We start from the raw sequence: 25877 nt of genomic DNA on the forward strand, positions 1-25877 counted from the left end.
TTCCTTCGTTCTACTTTTAATTATTATATCACTATTGCGTATATACTAGATATTATATTCATTCAATCTTGAAATATTCATACACCAGTAGATGGTATTCCTAGAAGTCTTACATTTAGTCATAAGGATTGACCAAGTTTAAGGATTGCAAGCAAGAAAAAAACAGTGGTTAGTGAGTGAAGATGCAAGAACCAAATCCCACTTTTGTCATTATAAACTGGAATGCGGGATATCAGTGAGTTTGGTACAATCAAATGGTCCAATCAATTGACTCTCACGTTTCACTTGCAAAACCAAAACGATACGAAGAAATTGAAGTAATACACAATAATATATTACTGTAAAAAACAAAGCATCAACAGAAGTTACCACGAACATTGGGGAAAGTAGCAGTGTAATAATGTGAAGTTTCTGACTGAGATGTTCAACTAAATTTGAAAAAATATATTTATTGACCAAGAAATAAAAATCAAAGAGGGTGAGCCTGGGCGCAATCCCAACCTGCTACTGCCGGCTTATCATTACACACAGACACAATTATGTACGAGTGCATTGAGCAACTTAATCCTTACAACTAGTGAATAAATTTTCAGAGTAAATGCCAACTTCCCAGAAAAACCTGCGCTACATTGTGAGTATGTAATGTGTGTAAATTCAAACAATCAAAATCCAATAGCTACACTATGGTTGGCTCCTTATAGAAATTAATCTGACTAACCATTCCCTTCATTTATCTCTTCGCCTTAAAAATTGAAAGTAAATGTTGTCTGTTATAGATGCCAGCAGTGGCTGTTGGCTGAATCTGTCGCACGAAGACAGGCACAGGAAAATGAGGCAGAAATGCAGAATATTGCGGCGAGGTCAAATATCAAGCAGCACAACATCAAGCAAACCGAACATCCACAGCCACCAGAATGGTTTCCTACAAATTCTCATTCTGTGATAATATTTATGTATATACTTCTGGTCTGTTAGCCAATAAACCAAGATACATGAATGGATCAATCTTCATCCTCTGCGAGGAGGGCAAAGGAAAAAGGTCTGAACTTATAGCCATCACCATGGTAGAATTTATTTTGAAATTCTACCCAGTGAAGACGCAGGGCGTGAAGAAAAGCACTCAGAGTTTCCATCATAAGTAGTATAAATGCAGTTGCAAAGGCAAAAACAACTAGCCCCAACAATCGAATGGCAAAATTATCATACCTGTTTTAATTGCATTCAGCAAATGGCATCAATGAATAACGATAAGCAAATGCATAATTAATTATTAAATAAATAAATGCAAACATTGAAAATAAATGCAAACAATCAGACTCACCCCCAAGCAAGAAGCAGGACTTTCTCATAAAAAACAGTAGAAAGTTCTGAGTGAGCCAAGCTGCAAAGTGGAAACAAAGTCAACCGGGGAACAAGAATCTATTAAAGAATTCATCCCGGTGAGGGAAAATCATGACTGATCAAACCTTAATGCCCAAAGTCGAAGATATGATGCTGTATTTGAAACTGAGCCTAGAACAAACTCAATGGCGTGAATCATTTGGTGAACAAAGACCTCACTGAAATTGAATTCCTCATGACGTTGCCTGGCAGAATCTGGTTCCGCCTCAAGATCCATCTCAGAGATATTTAGCATACCATAATTGCGTCCTTGAAATCTCTATAATGTCATCAGGATAAAAGATTAATATTGTTCACAACTCCTTGGGCAATTATTCATTAATTACTAGCAATCAACAGAAGAATAGAAAAAAGGACCTGTGTAGCCAGAAAAATATAATATTTGCATACTCAAGTAGTCTAAAACTAGCATATTTTTAGTCAAATAAAAATTATCCAAATGGATATTTGGGAGAATTGTGGTTTTACATCCTCAAGCAGAAATCCGGTCATAAAGGGGGTACTCATAGCAACAAGCACATGTGTGAAATGTTATCATATTAACATCAAGAGGTTTGGGGAATAAAATTATCAACTTTCAAGCAATAAAAGCAACACTGGGGAGGCAAAAGTGGTACCTCATTATGAAGCTTCCTTAGTATAAAAGGTTTTGGAAAGAGCATCCATGGGACCGCAATTACAGCCAAAAGCAATAACACAATCTGCATATCATGAGCAGTGATTCAGAGTGATGAAAATACAACAATTTATTAAGCAACATCAAGGAAAAGAACCAGAAACATACTTGAAGTGGTCTTTGGCCCCACAACAACTGATTCTCACCAAGATTGTCAAAGGGGCTTAAAAACATGTAAATCATTACATGATAAAGGTCCGCCTGAGATCCAGTACACCACTTAACAACGATGAGAAGGGAAAGATACCCAAATAGGCTGTTCAGGAAAATCATCTGTGGCACAAACTGGTACCTAAATGCAACATGGAGAGTAAACAACCAAATAAAAACATTCTACCCGAAGGATAAATAATAGATAGAAAGGTAAGTTAGAAGAGTGAGAACCTTATATCCACCGAGTTACCAAAAAAATGAGCATTAAAATAACTTAACATGATTCCCAAGTTCATATGCACCACACCAAACAGAATGGACATCTTCATCTTGAGAGAGTTCAGAAAAGGCAATTCTGAACGACTTCCACGCCAGCTGGGATCCACACCAAATGGGTATGGTTCTCGGAATTTCACTAAGCCAGTAGTATGTGCATCCCTGAAAAGTGGTGGAAATAATACAAATCAAACAGCCTGAAGCTAAAACCCAGCTAAAAGTAGATTTTAATGTATATATGCTCTAAGTCTCTAACTATAATATCCAAATCAGCACAATTTTGAAGGAGGAAAATAATATAAACAGAAAGGAAAACAGAAGAGATCATCTAAAAGGAATTAAAAAGGGAAGTAATGGAAAAAACATTCAACTGGCACAAAAATCATAGGCTACAAAGGGACAAATAGAAGACACCTGCATGAACTATCTCTGCATTTGTAAGCAGACACACCAAATATGTGGAAAGGAACAGAGAAGAATTCATTGTATATTAACCCACAATAGATTGAAAATAGTGACATCAAAAGAAGCACATAGCGCCCGCCAAATAGCATCTCCATAAAGCTTCCTAGTTTCTGGCAGAAATCAAATAGAGCCGTTAGGTACACACTTATATGTAGTATAATAAATTTATTACCAACATTTCAATTTTCAAGATATTTTGATAGGAATCTCATTTTCTACTACAGAAAACTGGAAATCCAACCCAGAAATTACTGAAACAGAAATGGAAAATAACAGCCACTAGGCTAGCTTCCCCTGCCCAAAGGCCTCAATTCCTTTCCCCCTTTTTGTTCGCTTTCCTTCTCTCCCTCTTTCTCCCTTTAATCATTTTCTCCAACAGAATTCCACCTTCCTCCCTTCTTTCTGTCTACATGGGGATTCTGTTATTCCCATAGTGAATAGTCCTTTTAGCCACTATAATTTGGTGATCTGGTGCCTTATGGCCATCAGTCCCGCATGCCTATCATGATTGAGGACATAAAATCATAATAATTACAAAATTTTGTAACCTCCTTATTGAGATATTTATCAGCCTAATCATATAAAACACTGAATACTCAAAATTTTGAACATTATGATTGCCCTGTTAAACATCAAATGGAAAAAGAATGCTGAATTTTGATATATCACATTTCTCATCGAAAATTAACCATACATGTCAAACACTCATTACAATTATTTAGTGCAATTATTCATCAGCTACATTATTTATGTCACAGTAAAATAAAGTTACCTGAGTGCTCAGCTTGTTTTGACGTGCTACAAGAAATAATGCTCCCAGCAACAAGCAAATTCCATGACCCCAGTCCCCGAACATTACCGCAAAAAGAAATGGGAATATAATAGTAGTGTAAACTGCAGGATTTGCTTCTTGATATCTTGCAACACTGCCGAATAAAATACATTATTAGGGATCTTTTCAGTTTTTATGGCCACACTGCAAAATAAGGGAGCTGTCCTAAGCTAACTTTCTACAATTCTATTTCTATGAAATTAATAAGACATATTGGATCTTTTGACATGGGCACACATTTCCATGTATTTCTGGCTTCATGGAAGGTATTTTATTTCAATAAATTAATGTATTCAAGTTGCTGCTACTAAACACAGTAAATATTATGCTCACCCATATGCATCAACAATTTCCTGATATGGATATGTGAAACCATTGGTCCTAAAATATGTAGGGGGTGATTCCACTGCATCCATTGAATGAAAGATTATGCCAACTTGAGAATTGCTGTCAAACGTTGCACGCTGCAATGTCTCCTGAATCTGGAAAATCAGTAGATGCAATCATCTATTTTTTACTATAAAATATAAATCAAAGAATTTTCAATTTCTCAAAAATCATAAGGAGGAACTGGAGTTAGTCAGAAACTCAGAATCCAAAAATTTGAGAAAATAAATAGAAGTACCTGCGTTTTTGCAAATATAGGGCACCATCCCTCTCCAACGAGACATTTTTTTGTGACATCAACATTTAACATGTTCAGTGTATCATACACTGCTTTCTCTCTTCTTACCTAGGACAAGATGAAAAGGATGAAAACTATTGGTCCATGACAAATATCCATCACTCGCAAACAGTGAAAAATATTATGACTGCTTCACAGCAACAGCACAAGGAACAAAGAAAATATTATATAATAAGGAATTTAGAAGTGACATTCTACCATGTCCATCCATTTTGGTAAATGATCTCCTAAAGAAGCTAGAGCTTTATTCCAATGCCTAATCCCAGCATCCAAAGTTGCCTCTAAGTCAGCAAGACGTGAAGAAACCTGTAACAAAAAATAAAATTTCAACTGTAAATAATACAGTTTCAACCTTCCCATTTGTTAGTCAACAACTATGACATTGAATGGCATACATCAACATAAAAAACCTAAGAGAAACTGTGTAGTTGATTTCAATTGAATGGACACTACTTTTTTTTCCCTTGATACTACTCAATACTCTTACTCTTGAATAATATTGCTGGAACAGAACCCCACAAAATATTTACAGTACTGTATACTGCCCTTTTAAAAAGCATCAAATGAAATCCTATTGGAATGCAAAACAAATTTTCTGAATACTATGGTAGGGTATGATAATAAATACTGAAGTTCCCTAGTATGCAATTTGAAAGTAATTTTTCCCACTGAAACTGTAGGCTGCAAAAGGTCCAATCTCATCTGTCCCTACCTTATAATATAAGATTATACATAACTGAAGAGGAAAATATATAATGTTTTCTTAAGCCAACATATTTACCTCCCTAGTTATTTGCGTTTGTTTACTTATATCTTCAGGGACAGGGTAACAATTTGCACCAAATGCCTCACAAATTTTCAGAATCTTTGTTCTTGCCTGCTCCCCAGAGAAAAACACAACAAACACTGTTTTCTCAATCTGAAAAGAAGAGTTCAGCAGTCTGAGTCATTATATGGACAGAATAGATTAATAGGAAAATAAACTAACAGGCAGTATGATGGGCTACAAATAGAAACCAATTTTTTTTTAATTATAGGTTTGGAAAAAACTATAGTAAATTATCATTAAGTGATAAGAAAGAAGAAAACCATCTCCCCAGAAATTGGATCGGTGATTAGTTCATCAGCTGGTGCTTGATTGAAAAGCATATTGCCTCTTGTAGCACGAAATAACATCCTTTCAAACCTTACAACTTTGGATTTACAAATTATCCCGCAGATAAATCTTAAACCAGATTGATTTGACGGTCCAGGTCTCATTTCCTGTAAAATAAACAATTTATTATGGTGCACTGACAGGATAATGAAAGTGACAAAAATAGTAACAGAATTTAGACTTTTCAGAGGAGATGAATATTAAGGATGATATGGGATGTTACAAGGAACCTGTTCAAACAAAAATGGTGTCTCAACATAGCCTCCATTTGAGTAAACATTCTCCTCTAATTCTCTCTCTTCCAAAACAGTGTGGCCATGATTTGAAACAAGAAAAACACATGCCTGAAATTTACCACAAACTTATATCATACATAGATTTAAGAAAGTATACAGGAACTATTTTATATTTAAAAGAATAGGAATGTGGTTATAATTAAGTACAATATTAATAGTTGATTGAATAAATTAAAATCAAACTATATTAGAAAAGATGAACAAAGAAAAAATTAAATAACTAATTATAAGTTATGATCAGAAAGGCCACTATTTGCTAACTGAATTCAAACAGGAAATAAACTACTACGACCAGAATTACAGAGGGGATATAGACATCTCTAGTACCTTGAAGTAACAAGAGAATATGCTTATATAATGCTCACCACAAATAACCAAGAAAAATACCTTTTGCAATACAATCTTGAACTCCAGTAATTCATTATATGATTGCCGAAGTTTCTCACTGTTAGAGTTCATTTCAATTAGCTCGTGTTCATGCTCATCCAATTGTATCTGGTTTAATAGAAATCCAATAGAACGTATAATGTCAGATTCAAGAGTTAAAATCCCTAAACTGGGAAAACTGCAGACAACCAGCTCAAGTTACAATAGGATGTTACTGTGACTGTGAGCAGCCTGACATGTAACATGAATGCAAGCACAAGGCAAAGCAACAAAATAGAAAATGACCTCTAAATCCTCAAAGAAAATATCGGGCTGCGATACAGGAGGAAATGTCATCAGGCTGGCTTTATTGATTTGATCCTTGAAGAATCTTAGTTTTCTTGACATTTCTGCACATCGCTTTACCTGTTAAAAACAAAACACAGTTAATAATGGTGCATGAGAAAAATATGTGAAAATATTATCACAATTGTGACTTCTTGAGCTAAATAACAACATATCAAGCCCAAAATAGACTATAACAGAAGTTAATATGTCAATATCAGACAGTAGATTCATTTTGCATAAAATATAGAAAGGGAAACATAAAAACAAACTCTCCCAAAATTCAAACATACTTCCATTTTTAAAATCAAATCTTTATGGTTTAAATAACTATAATCTAATTCACAGGGGGAAACTACATTGATTATAAATTTTCACTTTTTTCTTCTAACTAGTGAAACATAGTGTCATAACAACTGGCTGAATAGAAAAGTTTCAAATTCCAAATGCAGACTACTAATCTGTTCAGCGAAGATTACCTGAGTAACAAATGTTCTCTGAAATGGGCTTTTTTCGTCATTTAACTGCAGATGAGAAAAAAGTGTCCATAAGAAATGCATAATGCATTGATTACAGATTGAAGAATTTTACGCAAACAACATCAATATCATAAATTTGAGAAGGTTGAAAGTTAAAATCATTAAAACAAACTTAGAATATTTCGTATCACACACCTGCAAACTGCTACCCAAAGTGCCATTCAGAACGAGAGATAGCATGATATATGGTATTGCAAAAAAGAAATATCATTGAAAATTTATCATGTCCACCTTTAATCTCTCCCAGTGAAAAAGTAAGAGAGGGTATAAGAAATGGAAAATTAACATCTAAGGTTTTGCATATGCAGAATATTGTGAAATATTTGCTTCCAGCCATGACTCTAGACCGAAGGTATCTACAGCTAAGATGTACAACAATTCTCACATGTTATGTTTATGGTTCTCCACCCATTTATACTCATATGGTCACAGGCGCACATAAAGAAGCAACTTCTTTATGTGTCATTAGTAAACCATTCATAAGTGACACCGTGTTGTCTTGAATTGCCATTAGAAATTATTATATTATCAACAGTAGCAGCATATGCAATGACACAGTCTAACTTCAAAGGAAACCAACTATCCAGGGTTTTAAATTGCAGTCCACAATGTTGTGGTTTTGGTTTTCTTATCAATCGTATCATGACTGTAACTATGACCATAGCTGCCACATTTTCCCACAGTTTTGGTAAACTGAATCTAATGGAAACTGCAATTTAAAACCATGCAACTATCCGAGTTTCTAAAATGGACATTCTTAACATTCTTGAATGTATTATATGTAGGCCAAAAAATGATAATGCAGGAGTCAAGGCAGTGATTAGATAGTGGGACAGTTAAAACTGTGGTCTGAACTGTAACTACAGCCACAATATTGCAGATTCAGTCTCCACAACCTCATTCCATACCAATTTTCCCACAATTTACCGCAATTACGGTTAGATCAACCTAACAAATTTAAAACATAAGAGTGATAATTGCCAACATTTCCGAACAAAGGAAAAACATATCATCAAACATAGCATGTCCACATTTTGCATGGAATAATACTTAACTTAAGCAACCTACAGTGCAACTAAATTGTGCACCTATCAAACAAAGAAGTTTCAAACACTTTGAAAAAACACTTAAACGTTGGATCGCAATCTTGCATAAACCCTTTGCCGCAAAATAAACTTGTATGAGAATGCCAGTTATCAACAAATCTTACAACATTAGCATTAAACGAATTCGACAATGCTGCACTGCAATAATTTCTTGACGCAAACGCAAGAAGTTCACACTACCACAAACTCCTAAACTAAAATCAATAATCACTATCGTTTCTACGTTCAAGTCACGAGGAAACACAAACAAAACAAAATGCGCCAAAAACAAAACAATAGAATTTGAATTAAGCAAGTTCAAATCGAAGAGTAAGAAAATTACGTCACGGAATTGAAGAAGACCGAGTTCGCCCAAATAGGACATGGCTCGGTGAGCGGACTCAACAGGAATGATGAGTTGAACGAATGTCATCTTCTCTGAACGCATCAGATCCATTGATGGAAACTTATCTATTAACCGTTCCATTCAGATCTGAGAAACCGTTTTCTTCTGTGAGAAATTTTGAAGTTTGAAGAAGAAGAGTGTGCGTTTTGCAATGTGTTTAATTTAACGGCTTTGGAGTTTGAACTTCAACACTGCTACGCTTTCAGTTTCCATTCGCAACTGCAATTGGAATTGCGAGATTCAGTCTCAGTATCTCGTAATCTATACTAATATATCTATCTAAAAACGTGATTTTGTAACATACATGACGTTAGAAGGAATTTTTATATTTTAATTTTATCTTTTACTGTATTAAATGTTTTTATGTTTTCCTTTATAATAATTTTGTAACATAAATATTACATAAAATATAAAAGGGAACGATTTAATTAAATTTGATATATTTCCTTAATCTTAAATTTTACTATGTAAATAACGAGGTGGAATTCCACCACATAGAAGGCATAAAAGATTGTTGCTAAGTTGAAAATTTTGGAGAAAAGTATCATAATTATCTTTATTGAAACTTTGAAAAAAAATTAGACATAAGTTAAAAAATTAATAGAGACTTTATTATATATTTAATATCATAAAAATAATAATGTGACTGGACAACATGGGGAATAACAGTAAATAGCTAACAATAAATAAAATAGCATTTAATTCTAGTAAGACACGTAAATCCAAATCTAAAATTTCCATAGCTTATACTACCAGACAAGTGACATGTCATAAAAAAATTAAAATATCAACTTATCTTATTTTTAGTAAATAATAAAGGCTTCAATTCAATCTATTGTCTTATTTTTGTTTTTAATTTGCCATATTAATGATCTATATTTCTAATATTTGTCAACTTTAGCGTACAATGTTAATTACATTTAATTCAAAAAGCATTTCATCAAATTCTTTAGGTAAGAAAATCTATATCTTGGAAAATGAATATCTGATAAATTGACGTTTTTTTGGAGTAAATCTACTTAACTAATATTATAATAAAATGTGAAATTAAGAAATATTAGAAGATGAAGAATTAAATTGGCGTTTTATTTTGTTATATAGAAACCTAAAACTAAAATAAAATGAGACAACTAACACTTTCTTTTGTTAGAGAGCCAAATTAAAACAAGACTAAAACAATATTTAAGCCTGTAACAATTTCCCAAGTGGGATTCTTTTCCCATTTAGATTACATTATTTTCTCTAGCTAGAAAAATTGTTAGCGTTTTACATGTTTCGCTCGTAATTTAAAAGAAAATAATTATGAAAATATCATGGGATGTAATTCAATAATTTTTATCTTTAAATTAGAAATAAAAATATGATAATAATTTTTTAACATTTTTATATTTCAAATCAGGCATTTATGGCAATTTTATCATGCCAACAATACTATTTTTGTCAAACAATAAAAATAATTTACAAATGTTTTTAAATAAACATTGTTATACTTATACCTACTAGAATAAAATTTCCTTTTGTTAGATATATATAATAATTTTAAAATAGAATAACCCATGTAATACACAGAATAACAACGAGTTAATTTCATTTAATATACACCCTTTCAAATAACTTATATATCATTTTAAAGAAAGCTATTAAAAAGGAGGATTTATATTAATATAGAAGAGTTTTTCACTGATTTTTTGACATGTATATTTTGACTATATTTATAATTTTGCCTTAACAATAGTGTTATTTCTCTATTATTAAATATTTCTTCTTAAAACATGGCAAACATTCTTCTTTAAATTAATTATATTTATTTTTAGTCTTTACCTTTTAATTACAGCATTTGTTGATTTAAATTTACCATATTAAAAAAATATGGTTATGAACATGACAAAATCTACCAAAACGTTGATTTAAATAAAAAAATTGAGATTTGTTGGAATGAGGCAGTCAAACATCTCTTAATTGTTTACTCATAAAATAAGAAAATATATATTTGATTATATAAAAAAAATTAAAAAATTCTTAATGTTATTCGAATTTTTGCTATATTGAATGATTTTTGTATAATTTCGTTAAAATTATTATTTAATGTTTTTCATTTCTATAAGTGTTCTCACAAGTTAAAACCCATTCATATAAACGTACATGGGTAATAACCCTCCAATAATTTTTCATGCATATCTCAAATGACAAAATTGTGAATAAAACTCATCTAATTGGTGGATACTGCCTTATTTTCACAGTTTTCATTTATGGTGTGTTGGCACAGATCAAAAAAGTTATACTCACGATGAGATGCTAATGAGAATCCATAATTGCTAAGATAGTTATTTAACTACCTTATCATTCTCTTGACAAAATATTGGTTCAATGATGTAAAACTATAGTAAATGTTAGAAAGATGAAAATATTAAAATTTTGATTTATGAGAGTATCACTTGTTAGGAGGACAATCATATATCTAGAATAAGATTAACTCTTTACTTATAAACTGACATATTTGTTAGTACAAAAAATGATAAAATCTATGATCATTTTTATACTCTTGCCAGTTTCTTAGAAGAGTAAGCTTATCAAACTCAAACTAGTGAAATTCTTTCTCTAGTGCCTTAATAATAGAAACTTCAAATATCCGTTATTGCTTTAATCATTGAGTAACATTGTGGCGTGCATTTTTCATGCTTTTGCCCACAAGGAACAAAATAAAAAAGAGGAGATGAAAACTGAAAATACTTAAGCTACTACTCAAAGCCATTCCAAGGCATAATGAAGAATCTTGTTTTGGTAAAGTTCTTTACAATTTTCATTCCTCAATCAACAACATGGGCTTACATTCTTCACTCAAAGTAAGAGTGAAGAATGAATAAATTCTGTAATGTTACATTGAGATTTGAGGCGAGTGAAAATTTTGAATAAATTGGGTTTAGTGTCTTTTCTTATGACTAAATGGTGGATACTAAGATACACCCTTTCATATCTGTGTCAATAAAAAAGGAAGACTTATATGGGTTTTTCCTTGTTTGTTATATTTATATTTATATTAAATCTAGAATTGGGGTGGGATCATTGAAGAAAATTAATCTAAAAAGGAAAAAAATAAAATAGAAATGGAATATGATCATGCTTTATTTTGTTCTAAGTTTCCTACTTGGATAGGTGATGAGCGAGGCCCTTGACTCATCAGCTGTGGCCTGTGGCTAATACAATACAATTAATATATTATCACGGGCCTTAGCCACGGACTTTAAAGCCCACGAAACAAAGAAGACGAATACATTTATCAGTCCTTGACAAGAAGAAATAGAAGCAAAGTTTTTTAAAGCGTTTAATCTTTAGTTTATCTATCTTTCATCTATTTTGAGTAATATTTAAGTAAATCACAAATAAAATAGAGTATAATATTTATACACATGTAAAAAAATTAAACAGACACTAAAATTATTTATCTTTAATTTGTATTACTTTTTAAATAATCAGTAATAATTAAGCATAAATGATGGATAATGTAATTGTAATATATAAAATTCATAAAAATATGGTGTATAAAGGGGCTTCCTAAACGCCCAAAGACAATCACTGAATAGATTAGCAAGCTATTAAGAAATCTATTATAAAAAAATATTATCATACTTTTCAATTGGTTTGTTTTTATAATATTCCGCCGATATTTTTTTGTTCTTTTTATATGACTTTTTTTGTTGAAATTCTATATATATAATAAAATATTTTGTTACTATCATAGTATTATTTCTTCAAATAATTTGAGGAAAAAAAAAGATATAACGATTTAATTTTATCCACTAATGACAATTTTAGCAAACTCATACAACTAAAGATGTAGGTATGTAAGAGCTATTATTTCTCATATATTTGATTCAAATGTATAAAAACAAATGTTGCAAGGGTCAGTGAGCATCAGCCCAAGTATTTTGTATTTAGGAGATTATTTAATCTAACATGTGACATTTTTTGTATTTAGGAAATTATATAACAAACAAAGTGGAGCATCATAAAAATCTGGATAGAGATTTTGATAAAGATGCGTGTGTGAATTGTACGCATTTCACTAGACATTCCTTAACCTTAACCTTTTTTTTTTTAATTCTCTTGTAAAGTATTACGAAATGGACAACAAACGCATGCTTAGCTCACAATATTTGAACTGTGGCACATATAAACCAAGCCAAATAGAAACAAAACGCTAGACTACAACTTGGACCGACAGGGATACAATTTCCCATTATTTAAAGATCATTCACCTATAAATTATTGGCATGAACAATTCTTTGATTCCTTTCTAATATGTTGGATTTGCGGCATAAATCACGACCATATGGATTGGGAAACAAACCTTAATGATGAAGAGTAGTCCTTTTTGGCTTCTTTCCTTAACCCTCTCCATTTCGGTTTTCCATAAGCTAACTTAGTGTTTTGTGATAGAGAAGCCAATAATATTCGAGTATAAATTATCACTGCTTTTCATCAATAAAATACTAGAGTATAAATATGTTGGATTTTGTTTGTTTGTTATATTTCTATGAATAAAAAATGCTCACAAGTGAGCTAAGGATACTTACCAATATTAAATCTAAGATAAAAACATTCTATTAAAAATGATGCATTTAAATATATAAAAGTTTAAATTTGTGATTTTCAATACAATACCTTTGTCTTTTAACCTCTTATTCATCATACCAAACAATTTACTATAGCTCCAAATTTTTTTTACCAAGTTGTGAGTTAGCACATACATTAACCATAAATTAACCTTATTTTATTGGTCTAAACTGTAAAGCAGGAGTATTTTGCAAGAGATAATCATTGATAAGTAGGGTAGGACCGAACCTAAATCACTTATCTTTTTATATCTCTATCCAATCAAATTATGCAAAGTAATATAATTCTTTATTTATATTTTTTCTATTTGATTGAATGATGTATTTTAATTGGTTTGATACACTAATTGAAACACAAAGAAAGGATCTTGGTGGGACCGTGGGATCAAAAAAGGACAATAAAACTCTTCATACAGGACAGTGTGGTTGTTACCTGAAGCGCTTGATGAAGCATTGTGTTTGCGGTTCAGCATGCCCTGAACTAGGATGTCCTGTTTATAACGTTAGCATTCCGAAATGCGTAGGTTTGTTTGTAAGTTAGCAATGAATGACAGGTTATGTTTGAGAGTCATCTACTATTTTAAATTGCATACTATAATTGCAAAAAATTATGGAAAATATGACCTATGTAGTTGTAAATTTGTAATATCTTTATAAAAATTAAAAAAACCGTGATAATATAATCATAATTTTAGTTATGGAATACAAGTTAATAGTTTGCCAGTAGCACCATTTGTGTCGATGACGTCCCCAATCACGTTTATCCCAAGTATAGGAATCTACTCATTCATTCACATTGATCATCATCATCGTTTCCCACTTCACTGACTTGGATCTAACAAAACCCAATCCGTTACCAAACTCTCACTTCTTATGTGTCCTCTTCCTTCGTGCATCGCATGACCCTCCATCATTTTGTTTTCTCCACGTCACAAATCATGTATCATCTCCTCACCAACCACCCTCTCACCACTCATTTTATGGCTTCAAAATAGGTGATATCCAACAAAGTGGAATAATTTCTTATCAATGATTGAAAATTTAATATTTAAATATTTTTTAACAAATCAGAAATAATGATATGATACATTTTTTGGACAATACATGTGTTCCTTCAAAATAGCAACATTTGTAGTATTTGATTTTATATATTAAATTAAGAGTAATATTCATTTCAGATTATCATATGTTTTAAACTTACTAGTTTAGTCTAAAAATTGAAAACCCCAAAATCAACCATTTTTTTTAAATGTAAGTTAGTAGTTTAATAATTTTAGATTTTGTAATTTTTTTAGAAACCAAATTGACAATGTGGAAAAATATAATAAACTAAAATAAATATTATATCTTAAATGTTTAACTATTGCTTAGGTGTCTAAACTTTGGCATTTGTTAGTAGTTTAATAATTTAATTTTTTATACATTAAGTGATAGGGAGTTGTTAGAACTTAACAAAAGCTCTCATGTTGGAATCCAAAGAGAGTCTATTATGCAGTAACCAGGCGCAATTATACTTATGAGATTAAATAGAATACAAGGTGGGGACAGATGGAGTGGTATTATGGATGAGAACGAGCTGAATATAATATTAATATTGTGCTTCAAAATTTAAATATAAGGTTGTTGGATGTTGGAATTGGATTATGATTATGTAACTATGTAAGTGATGCTTTGCTTCACAAGGGAAGATAAGTTAGTGAGGGCCCACTCACATCCCACTAAGTCTAACAATTTGACAGTGCTCACTGCTGCTGTCACTGTGTGCCCTCTCTCTCTATCTTAGTGAACTAGGATTCTTATTTTGTAACGAATAGTCAATTTCTTATTTTTTTACACATACAAGTGTAATATATTTATACTTAAAATATAAAAATATATCATTCTTATGTTTTTTGTGTTATTTGTATACTCGACTCTTCGTTAATGGAGAATATTCTAACTCATATATCAGTTTACTGCCACTTTTTTTTTTTTCACTTCCTCGTAATCTGCAATATTCGTCTTATAAGCCGCATTTTCTTTTCCACGTGTACGACCAGAGACACATGGATTTCGTGTTATGGCCCCACCTCACACCGACCAAATTACACTCCTATTGTTTTCTTCACACAAATGCTAATAGAAACAACATTATAGTATGTGTTGTATTTGAATACCTTAGGGATGTTGGGCACAGTTTCCCATCGCTTGCTTTTACTTTATTTTCGTCATCAGTGTTTCCTTTGACTGATATAATTTGACTAGTCAACCAGCATGACTGATCCCTATATTGTTCATACTCATAACCATACCTACAATCCATGGTCCACCACATATTTTTGTATCCTCCAATCTTTGATCTACTTAAATTAAATATGCTCAACACAATCCATTCTCAGATACATACATGTTTATTATATTTCATCAATCAGCATATAATTACATATACTCATACTACTATATGTTATGTTATATTTTCTTTTCAATCTAGGGTCACTTTGAATATTAACTACATTGGAACATAGAGTGAGCCCAAAGCTAAATTTCCACGGGATCCAAAGGATACACCTAAGTGGAATCAATCATTGCTTGCTCATTATTTTCCACAAGTACTCCAAGATAACATACAAAAGTATGAATAGTGGGATAACATTTGCAGTGATGTATGTTACTCTTATGATTTTGGCCAAACAATATTAAATTAATGAATATTTAAATCAAATAATTTTAGATTTAATTTCTTGACCAGTCAAAAATTTCAGACAAAATGGGCGAAAATACTTATGAGAAAACATATAATTTTTGTATGAGACATATGTAATGTTAGGAATCTCACACCAAGTAATATATCAAACCAATCAAGCTGTTGAGGCTTTCAATAAGAGTTGTATCATAGAAATGACTACCATATAAGATTGATTGATGTATATTATCAGATACTGAAAGGTGAGTAATGTCACACAAAAATAACTATTATCGAGTCACTATTGATAGAATTAAAACCAAAAGGAACGACAACATTAGTAGGTCTTACATTATGTAGCATAACAAACTCATATGTAGCATAACAAACTCATTCCATGTAAGACATAATTATAATCCTTATGAATTTTAGTTATATGAGTATATCTGTCCAGGTGAGGTCTAAAGATTCTTCTACGTGTAGCAATGGACTATAACACCCAATTTAGGAACAAATCATACAGTATAATAAGTACTTGGGATTACACATACAGAGCAGTGTTTTTCTACTTTTTTTCTTCTTCTTGAAACTTTAGAGCCCCATATGATATGTAGTTTAGTTTGAATTGCTTTCCATCTATAAGATGTAATATTTGTTTATCCCTTTTAATTAAATTTTCGGGATCTGGACATAATAGGAATGATTTGTTAGGTTAGAAATCAGATTTGGTGGTTTGCATGTTCATCTTAATTGGTAATTGAAGGCAAAGAAAATGTGCCCCATCATTCATTGAAAATTAATTGGCCTTAATAATTGATAAAATGCAATGATGGCTTTTCACTTTACTCTAATTATATTATGTTTTTTTTGTTAAAGAATGATCCCAAAGATACAGAATAACGGATCGCTTAAGGCAAAAGGAGACTCATACTTTTTTTTCTCTCTACCAGCTAAAGGACAAAGCGCAATGTGTTAGGATATAAATATCTCTGATTAAGCTGCAGATGAATTAAATAAACAAGACAAAACTAATCATTCGGTTCTGCATTGGCAAATAATGGTGACCAACTACCATACAATCATTAATTTCCAACATATTTGGCGCATCAGATGAATCTTCGAGTCTGTTTTTTTTGCTAAATTTTGTTAAATACAGTTGGAAAAGAGAAGGAACATCAATTCAGCTGTCTTTGCAAGGAGTGTATAATAATATTTTCATTTTGTCTAATTTGAGAAGAAATCATCTCTAATATTCGACCCTTCAACATTAAAATATAATAGTAGGAATAGAACTGCAAAATTTTAATTTATTTAATTCAAAAATAAAAAAATCTAACCTCTTAATTCTTTTTTGATATCACATGTCAGAATCTGGACCATAAAGAAAAAATAATAATGATATTATTATTAGTAATTATTTCATGATTTAATGACAATGTTTATGGATGGTATAGTTAGTTTTTTTAAGGAGAGATTGGTTTTTGGAGTGACAGTGAAAACAAAGGCTAGTGTGTTCAATCAAACAAGTGGGTGTTGAGTAAGACAAGTCAGTGACTGTAGACAGATTATAATTGATCATGATCAGGATGAGGGACCACCAGCACCCAAATGAAAGGGTTCAAATAACCAAAAACAAGCAAAGCAAAAAATTGACTGATGCATATTGAGTGTGGTGACAGTGGTGATGAGGAGTGTTTTATGTGTGTACTATGTACTCTCATAGTACTAATGAGTATAGTATAATATCATACATGAATGTGTACGTGTATATATAGGGGAACAGTGAGTGAATAAGCAGCAGGGAAGGAATACACCAAAACCATGAAAGAATGTTTGGGGGATTAATTGATTGGGTCATAGTTACATGAATGAAGACCAAACAGTAAGGTTTTGCATGGGCACAATATATAGCGGGTAAAGTGGTGATAACTGATAAGTTCAAAGTCTAAAATCGATTTATTCATTCGTGAAATAAGACTGTATACATCTATTCTTAATAGGATCGAGATTTATAGGCAAAACTGTTGTACCAAACCATTTCTTTGATATGAAAATGGAGATACTCTGTCATTGTCTTTGGTGTCCCCCTTGCATGTCCCCAACATCATTACCACTAGTCCACATCACCCCGACATTCAACAAACGACGACAATCCTTCCCTTCCATCTATTTCAATTTCATGATATCACAATGCTATCTTCTCTCCCAGGTCCCACACCTCAATGATCATATACTCCAAAAAAATCCACAGTGCCGTCCTTCTTAGCGAAATTTATGTTTTCTTTACTATTATATAAAGTATTAAAATTTGACAATTTATGTATATATTTTATTACTTGTTATCTTTTATCTCTACACCCATATTCAAAAAGTGAAAAACCAAAAAAATTAAAATTTGTAAAATAATTGTTTTGCTCTAACCAATGCTTAACTATTGTTTTTCTATTAAACAATGTTAAACATGTAAGTAAGTTTTTTATACGTATCTTCTAATTGAGTTTTTTTTTCCATGTAACCTTCTAATTAATTTATTAGGTCATATAAATATGTATCAAAATTATCTGAGCATGTTTATATAATAATATGATCTTTAAAAATACTTCGGGTAATAACAACAAGACGTTCTAATATTTGTATTGCTAGCACAAACACTAACTCTGATACACACGAAATCACTCTCTAATATGAAGACACTAGCCTATGGGTCTGTCCCATGATTCTCTTTATCTTTTGATTCCTTAGGTGAGTGTCCTTAAGAGTTAAGACTATGCTTGGACTTTGGATATCCAAAATAAATACGTAAAAAATGACATAGGAGAAAATAAATACGTAAAAAATGAGCTAGGATTCTATCCAGTAATAGAGAGACAAATACATCTAAAACAAAATAAAAAAATATGATTTATTATTTCTATCCTTCTAATATAATGAAATGACATTTTTATCGATATGTGCAATGCAAAAGTAATCTCTTGTCTTTCTATTGGAGGATACTTTCAGTACAAAATCATTATAAGTAAAACAACAACTTAGTCCAATAAGTTTAACTACATTGATGGAAAGATTGAGAAATCATAAATAAAAATATTATAATAATGGATACAAATAATAAGTGTTTTTTGATCTCATTCCAATTCCTACACAAAAACTGATCACTTAATGTAATAATAAATCTAAGATTCATAATAAGGAAATTGATATAATAATGTAATAATAAATAAAATAAACGAATAAAAACAAGGATGGGTACGCGAATTTTGGGGCTTAGAAAATGGAAGTAGTTTTGTTGTTAGAAACGCGGTGAATTGGAAAATGGGCGGGGACCGTGTTGGGCCAAGAAGGAGGTGGGGTCCACTTATAGTTGCATTCCACGCGAGTATGGGACCCACACAGAATGAGGTTAAGGAAGGAATTAGATTACTACGAGAGTTTAAAATCTGTGCACTCACAATGTAAAAGTTTTTTACACCGTCACTCAATTATATACCGCTGATTTGTATTACTTTTGTTTAAAAGTCAATAATAATTAATAAATCAATGATTAATAATTTATTAACAGTGTAAAATACACTATATTATCAGTATATATATTAAATCCTTACCCTAATTCTCTTATTTCCTTTTATTTTTGTAAGAGATTCAATTACTTCACTCAGTAGTTCATTCTGTGGAAATTTAATTATTTAATCTTAATTTAAATTATTAAATTTTCTTAAAATAAATAATTAAAATGTGAAATTATTACTCCTATTTGAGTATTTTCACATTGAGAATACTGTTGCTTTCTCTGCGTGCAAGCTAACCTCATCCATCATCTCGTACGGCAAAACCCATCATTACCCTCTCTCTCTTCTCTCTTCTCTCTTCTCTCTATTGGGATTGCTTTATATATAACCACTTCTTCAGCTCTTGTTTCCATCACTTCCTTAACAACCCTTTCTCTTTCCCTTTCTCCTTAGTTTCTCTCTACTCACTATACCAACAAATACACACACATCTTTCAAGTTTCAACCTTAATTCACTCCAACTTCATATATATATATATATATATGGATATGGATCATTCTTCTACTGTACAACACCAGGTGAGATCATATTTCATATTTTCCTTTTCTTTTTTGGTTTTAATTCTTCCTTAACAGCTAAGATAGATTCATTTACATACACATTTTCTACAAAGTACAAGCCTTCTAGAGCAAAAATACAGTACATTTAAGTAACTTCCTTGTTATTATGTACTACTAATAATACCATATATTTTAATATGAATCATGTTTACATAATTCACTCCTTAACCGAGGTACAACATATCAGTTTCTTTATAAAAATGTCTCATAAGAATTAATTTAAAAGGTGATGAATAATTTACTTACATGTACCCGTGTTGTGTACTAGGTAAATATGCTATGAACAAAGTATAGAAATTGGAAAGTTAATATTTTTGGTTATTTGAATTCATGTTAACTGATTTGGATTAATTTTATGTTGCTGTAGCAAATGTCTAACCAGTCACTGGAAAACATGATAGCATGTTCAAAATCAGCACAACATGACAAGAAACCAAAACCTCAGCCAGAACAAGCTCAAAAATGCCCAAGATGTGACTCCTCCAACACCAAATTCTGCTACTATAACAACTACAGTCTTTCTCAGCCAAGGTATTTCTGCAAGTCTTGTAGGAGATATTGGACAAAAGGAGGAACTCTTAGGAATGTTCCAGTTGGTGGAGGATGCAGGAAAAACAAGAGATCATCATCATCATCATCTTCATCAAAGAGATATCAAGATCAAACATTTACACCAAATCCAAACTCTCTCATTGGTCTCACACCAATGTCTTATGACTCAAATGACCTTAACCTTGCTTTAGCTAGGCTTCAAAAGGGGTCAATGGGTTATGATGACCATGATCTTTCCATCATGGGTAACCACACAAACACAACCACACCATGTGATAACATTCTTGGAAATTTAGGTATGAATCCTTCAAACCCTGGATTCTTAGATGCTCTTAGAAGTGGGTTCCTTGGAACTCATAACAATAACAATAGTATGCAAAATCTGTACTATGGTTATGGGCATGGTGAGAATATGAGTGATGTGGATAATGGAAACAATGGTTGTGGAGAGATGATGCTACCTTATGATAATCAACAACAAATGAGTATTGCTACTACTCAAGCAGTGTCTGTCACTACTATGAAACAAGAACTGTGCAATGCAAGGGACCAAAGTGAAAACAAGGTTTTGTGGGGTTTTCCTTGGCAGCACAATGGAGGAGACACAAACATGGGTGAAGCAATTGATTCAGGAAGAGCAAGTTGGAACAATGGTTTCACTTCATCATGGCATGGACTTCTCAATAGTCCTCTAATGTAGAAGAGTCACTATACAATTAAGGCACTGACAGTTTTCTTATCATGTTTTATTTAAATTTTATAAATCTTAAGATTTTTAATCCTCTTGAGTAATGGGTTAATAGGGATTTGATTCACTTGAATCAACTCTTTTGTTTTTTAGTACTTTGTATTTGTTTTCCTTTTATTTTGTCTCTATAATCTTCAAATTTTTGTACTAGTATCTTTTAATAGATGAATGAATAGACTATAAATGAAATTTCAGATTTGTTTGGTAAATAAGTCAATGAAGTTGGAGAGAAGTAGATAAAGCATCATTTCCATATTTGACAATGAGAGAGTTTGGAAAATGAGTGTGACATTTCATAGTTTTGTGCAGCATGAACCTGAACACACTATGAACAAATAGAATCACTTTTTCAGGATTTTTATTTGTTTTTAATTAGTGTTAGTTACAAGATATTCTGCAAGGTTGTATTAACCAGGTAGATTCTTAAAACATGTTTTACCCACTATCATATATTACTAATAAGTTGTTGTTTTAGTAGTGTAAGATCTTGTTAGATCTCAGATCAAAATGTTAAAGATTCGATTTCTAGGATCAAACACTTATTAGAAATGACAGTCACACACACCAGAAGAAATTAGTTCGTTACCTATCGGTTGAAGGGATACACTGCTAGTGCCAAAAAAACTATTATATATTTATTATTACTGAAATGGCAGAATATAAAATTAAATTAATATATGTGCCAATGTAAATTTAGTACATGATAGTGCAGCTGAATCAGCAGATAAGAATTTCTTGTGTCCCTTAATGGAATTAAAAATTTCAGTGAAGCATGAGCGCTAAATTCGGGAAGGATTTTGTCTCTCTGGGCACTTGGCAGACAAAATCCAACTTAGGATTTGGGCGTGACAAAACTGTCAGTGAACAAGTTTGAAAATTATTATTTGAATGTACCTAACAAATCAATGACAATTAGATACATTTGTTGCATCATTGTTTAATTATTTTTATAAGGACAAAGATTCCGGGGCATAAAAAATTCAATTGAGTCAGGTAGAGAAAGAATCTGGTTTGTTTGGATGTCACTCTATATGAGAATTTAGGTATGAAAACATGAAATAGTTATAGTAGAGGCAGCTGTATAGCATTGAACAAGTCATTTTCATATTAGCTGAGGTAATGTTACAGCTTTGTCCTTGCTAGTGCACAAGGGTAAAGAGGTTGATTGGAAGAAGTGGGCCATACGGTAGTTTTTAATTTACATAAATCATCTGTCCTGAATGATGTCTCATTTCATATCCCGAGCTAATTAGAATGTTATTTTTTGTTTTTTAAAAAAATTCTTTTATTAATGTGACAATATGTAGTTGACCCGTGATAAAAAATGAGATATTGTTGGAGATATATGATTAGCTGATTATTGCGAAAAAGAATTGTATAGTTAAACAAAGTAGAGTAGAACATCAGTTTTAAACGATTGTTCAAATTGACCGTCGTTATTGCCTCTAAGCGCAACAAGTAATGGACCTACTTTGGTTGGAGCTTCAAATGGGAATGAGATGGAGCAAGTACAGCTAGTCAAAAGTCTTCAACTAGCACTATTTTTAGTTTATCAACATGCACATATTCTGATATTTTATCAAAATATCGAGTATAACATTTATAGTGTAAGAGCTTAGTGTGTTATCTATAACACTAATAATATATATGAATGATAGATAATATTTTTAATGTATAAAAAACTTTACACAATCAAAATATAGATAATAAATTCTTATCTAAACATGTGCTTGCATATTTTGTTTAAAAATGATTCAAATAATGGTTTCCCATTTGTTTGTTTGAAGAAATTATATTATTAAAATATTTTTTAATAGAAGTAGGGAGTATGATTTGATTCTAATCTTATCATAAAATCAAGTGAAGGATTGTACCCAAGCTCAACCAATCTGAATATACAACTTAAAATATTTGGCAGTGGTAGTATTAACCAATATTGTGAAACTCGAGTTGGATATCAAACCGGAAGAGATCTCATCTGAGGTTTAAATGGTTAATCCGTCCGGTCGGACCGAATGATTTCATATATAATTTATTATTTTTATCAATAAATATATAGTTATATATAAATACAAAATTTTATATAACTAATAATTATATATAATTATATTGAAATAACATTTTTTTCTATCTTTTTTGTACCGGAGTAAAACAAAACATTAGAGTAATGTTCTATTTTTTAAATTTTAAGTAAACCATCCAGTTCACTTCCCGGGTTTTTGCGGTTTAACTGGGTTTAACATGGTTGGATCGGAATTTCTCCAGTTCAAGTCTGGTCAGTGGTCAAACCGGTCGGACCGTCTATTCTGGTTTGGTTATCACAACACTGGTATTAACCTATAGACTTTCATTATATTCGAGCTTAGCGGAGCCTGATACGAACCTTGATATTCAAATTAAGTCAGTTGTGTTGGGAATCCTTCCTAATTGACGTGGAAGCAAGACTAATGAAACTCGGTAGATGAACTATTGAATCATTCAATGATGGTTATTCCAAAGTCTTGGAATTATTCCTTGACTCTTGAGAATTATGAAGTCCAACTCAGAAAGTTGGAGTAGCACTTTTCAAAGTGTCTTGAAAAGTATGACAACAATTAATCATCCACTATGTCTTTATGATGGAGCATTCCTTTCCTTCACTATATATAGGGGACTTGTGAGAAAGAGATATAACAAGCAAGTAAGAAACAACATCATAGAGAGAAAGTGAGAGACTTTATCCACATAGTGCGAGATTTGTATTCCTAGTGAGATACTAGAGAGTTTGTATTTTCATCATTTTGGGTGAGATTGAGTGTTATCCTCTTTGTAAGAGAGAATCAAATATTGTAATCCTACTTTCTATGGTGGAGATATTTTCTGGACTAGGTCCCGTGGTTGTTTCCTTCTCACATTGAGGGGGGTTTTCCACGTTAAAATTCTTGGTGTTATTCTTCTACTCTTATATATTTTCTTTATCTACTTGTCGCTTCCGCAAGTGCCTATTTTGCATCACACAGATGAGAGAAATTGGTTCTGAATTTCCCAACAGTGGTATCAGAGCTCCCAGGTTCATTTGGGGAGCTTAGCCTATGTAGTCCAAGATGGAAGGAGCCGCTAATATCTCATTTGATGGAGATATGTTCAAGTTGACAACTGATAACTATTCCTATTGGAAGCCCATGATGGAGGATCATTTATACTGCAAGGATATGCATGAGCCTATTTCTTGCAAAGACAAGTCATAAGATAGAGGTGACAGAGATTGGGAAGTTTCGAATCGAAAAGCTGTTGCAATGATTCAGAAGTATATTGATAGAAGTTTATTTGAGCATGTGCCCACCTATACAAATGCTTATGAGTTGTGGTCGAAACTTGAATCTATGATTCAAAAGAAAACTCCTAGAAATAAAACATCTCTTGTTAGAAGACTAGTGAAACTCGACTACAGAGAAGGTCAGAGCATGATAGAGCACTTGAATTCATTCAAGGGTCTTGTCAATCAATTGACAAAGATAAACATGAAGATAGATGATGAGCTGCAAGCACTTTTGCTACTAAGTTCGTTGCCTGAAAGCTGGGATACATTGGTGATCACGCTTAGCAACTCAGTCCCTGATGGGAAGGTCTCAATGGATATTGTGTCAGACAGTCTATTGAATGAAGAATTCCGAAGGAAAGAAGGAAGTACATCCTTCCATTCTGAAGCAAATGTTGTGGAGAAAGGTGGAAGAAATGAAACTCATGGGAGGAATGGATCTCGTGGAAGAAGCATAAACAAATTCAGATGTCGCTCTCAATCTCGCATGAGGTCATTAACATGCTATTATTGTAGTAAACAATGACATAAAATATCTGAATGCAGGTCCCTGAAGAAAGACTATAAATCTAGAATGTCCATGAAGATTTAGTTGATCCAAGGAAAATTGGTCATAAGTCTACCACAGCCGTCGCCACATATGATGATGTTCTCATCATTGAAGAAGACAATTACTTAAGTGTTGCATATGGTGATTGTGCTTGGATCGTTGACTCTGGTGCTTCTTTCCATGTAAGTCCACATGAAGGTTTATTCTCAAACTACAAGAAAGGTGATTATGGTACTGTGAAAATGGGAAACCATGTTACTAGCAAGATTGCAGGAATTGGTGATATTGTGCTGCTAACAGACACAAGAGGAAAGCTCATACTGAAGGAGGTAAGACATGTCCCAGATATGCGTCTCAACCTTATCTCAACGGGTAAGTTGGATGATGCTGGTTTTGTAAGCCACTTTGGTGCTGGAAAGTGGAAACTAGCAAAAGGCAACATAGTCATTGCTAGAGGCTCAAAAGAAGGATCTTTGTACATTATGAAAGGAGGAATTTGTTCTGGAGAAGCAAATGTTGCTACTAACTCCAAAGATCTTTGGCATAGGCGATTGGGGCACATGAGTGAGAAGGCACTTCATATTCTCGCCAAAGACCACCTTGCAGGTATTAAAGGTCAAATTTTAGATTCATGTACTGATTTTCT

The 25877-nt window shown here is 32.1% G+C and overlaps 2 protein-coding genes and 1 long non-coding RNA gene across 4 annotated transcripts; 1 reads left to right on the plus strand and 2 right to left on the minus strand.

Moving 5' to 3' along the window:
• Window positions 543-8936, minus strand: LOC109325070 (V-type proton ATPase subunit a1-like). Its single transcript, XM_019557212.1, has 18 exons — window positions 8619-8936; window positions 7131-7175; window positions 6613-6732; window positions 6328-6435; window positions 5875-5988; window positions 5578-5751; window positions 5270-5407; window positions 4687-4794; window positions 4429-4536; window positions 4137-4285; window positions 3744-3897; window positions 2921-3081; window positions 2462-2668; window positions 2186-2369; window positions 2019-2102; window positions 1467-1660; window positions 1322-1381; window positions 543-1206 (listed from the first exon to the last, which is right to left on the minus strand). Exons 1-18 carry the CDS (start codon window positions 8760-8762, stop codon window positions 1002-1004), a joined length of 2457 nt encoding a protein of 818 aa, XP_019412757.1. The 5' UTR covers window positions 8763-8936; the 3' UTR covers window positions 543-1001.
• Window positions 11156-20444, minus strand: LOC109325079. Its single transcript, XR_002105076.1, has 3 exons — window positions 20124-20444; window positions 13379-13384; window positions 11156-11169 (listed from the first exon to the last, which is right to left on the minus strand). It is a non-coding gene; the product is annotated as an uncharacterized LOC109325079 (long non-coding RNA).
• On the plus strand, window positions 19835-21568 carry LOC109325077 (dof zinc finger protein DOF2.1-like). 2 transcript variants are annotated; one of them, XM_019557224.1, is made up of 2 exons: window positions 19835-20029; window positions 20451-21568. In XM_019557224.1, exons 1-2 carry the CDS (start codon window positions 20006-20008, stop codon window positions 21333-21335), a joined length of 909 nt encoding a protein of 302 aa, XP_019412769.1. In that variant the 5' UTR covers window positions 19835-20005; the 3' UTR covers window positions 21336-21568. The 2 variants fall into 2 exon arrangements, with proteins under 2 accessions (XP_019412769.1, XP_019412768.1); XM_019557223.1 differs by having other exon boundaries at window positions 19838-20041.

Source organism: Lupinus angustifolius, chromosome LG13, assembly GCF_001865875.1.
Source record: "Lupinus angustifolius cultivar Tanjil chromosome LG13, LupAngTanjil_v1.0, whole genome shotgun sequence".
Taxonomy (NCBI): domain Eukaryota; kingdom Viridiplantae; phylum Streptophyta; class Magnoliopsida; order Fabales; family Fabaceae; genus Lupinus; species Lupinus angustifolius.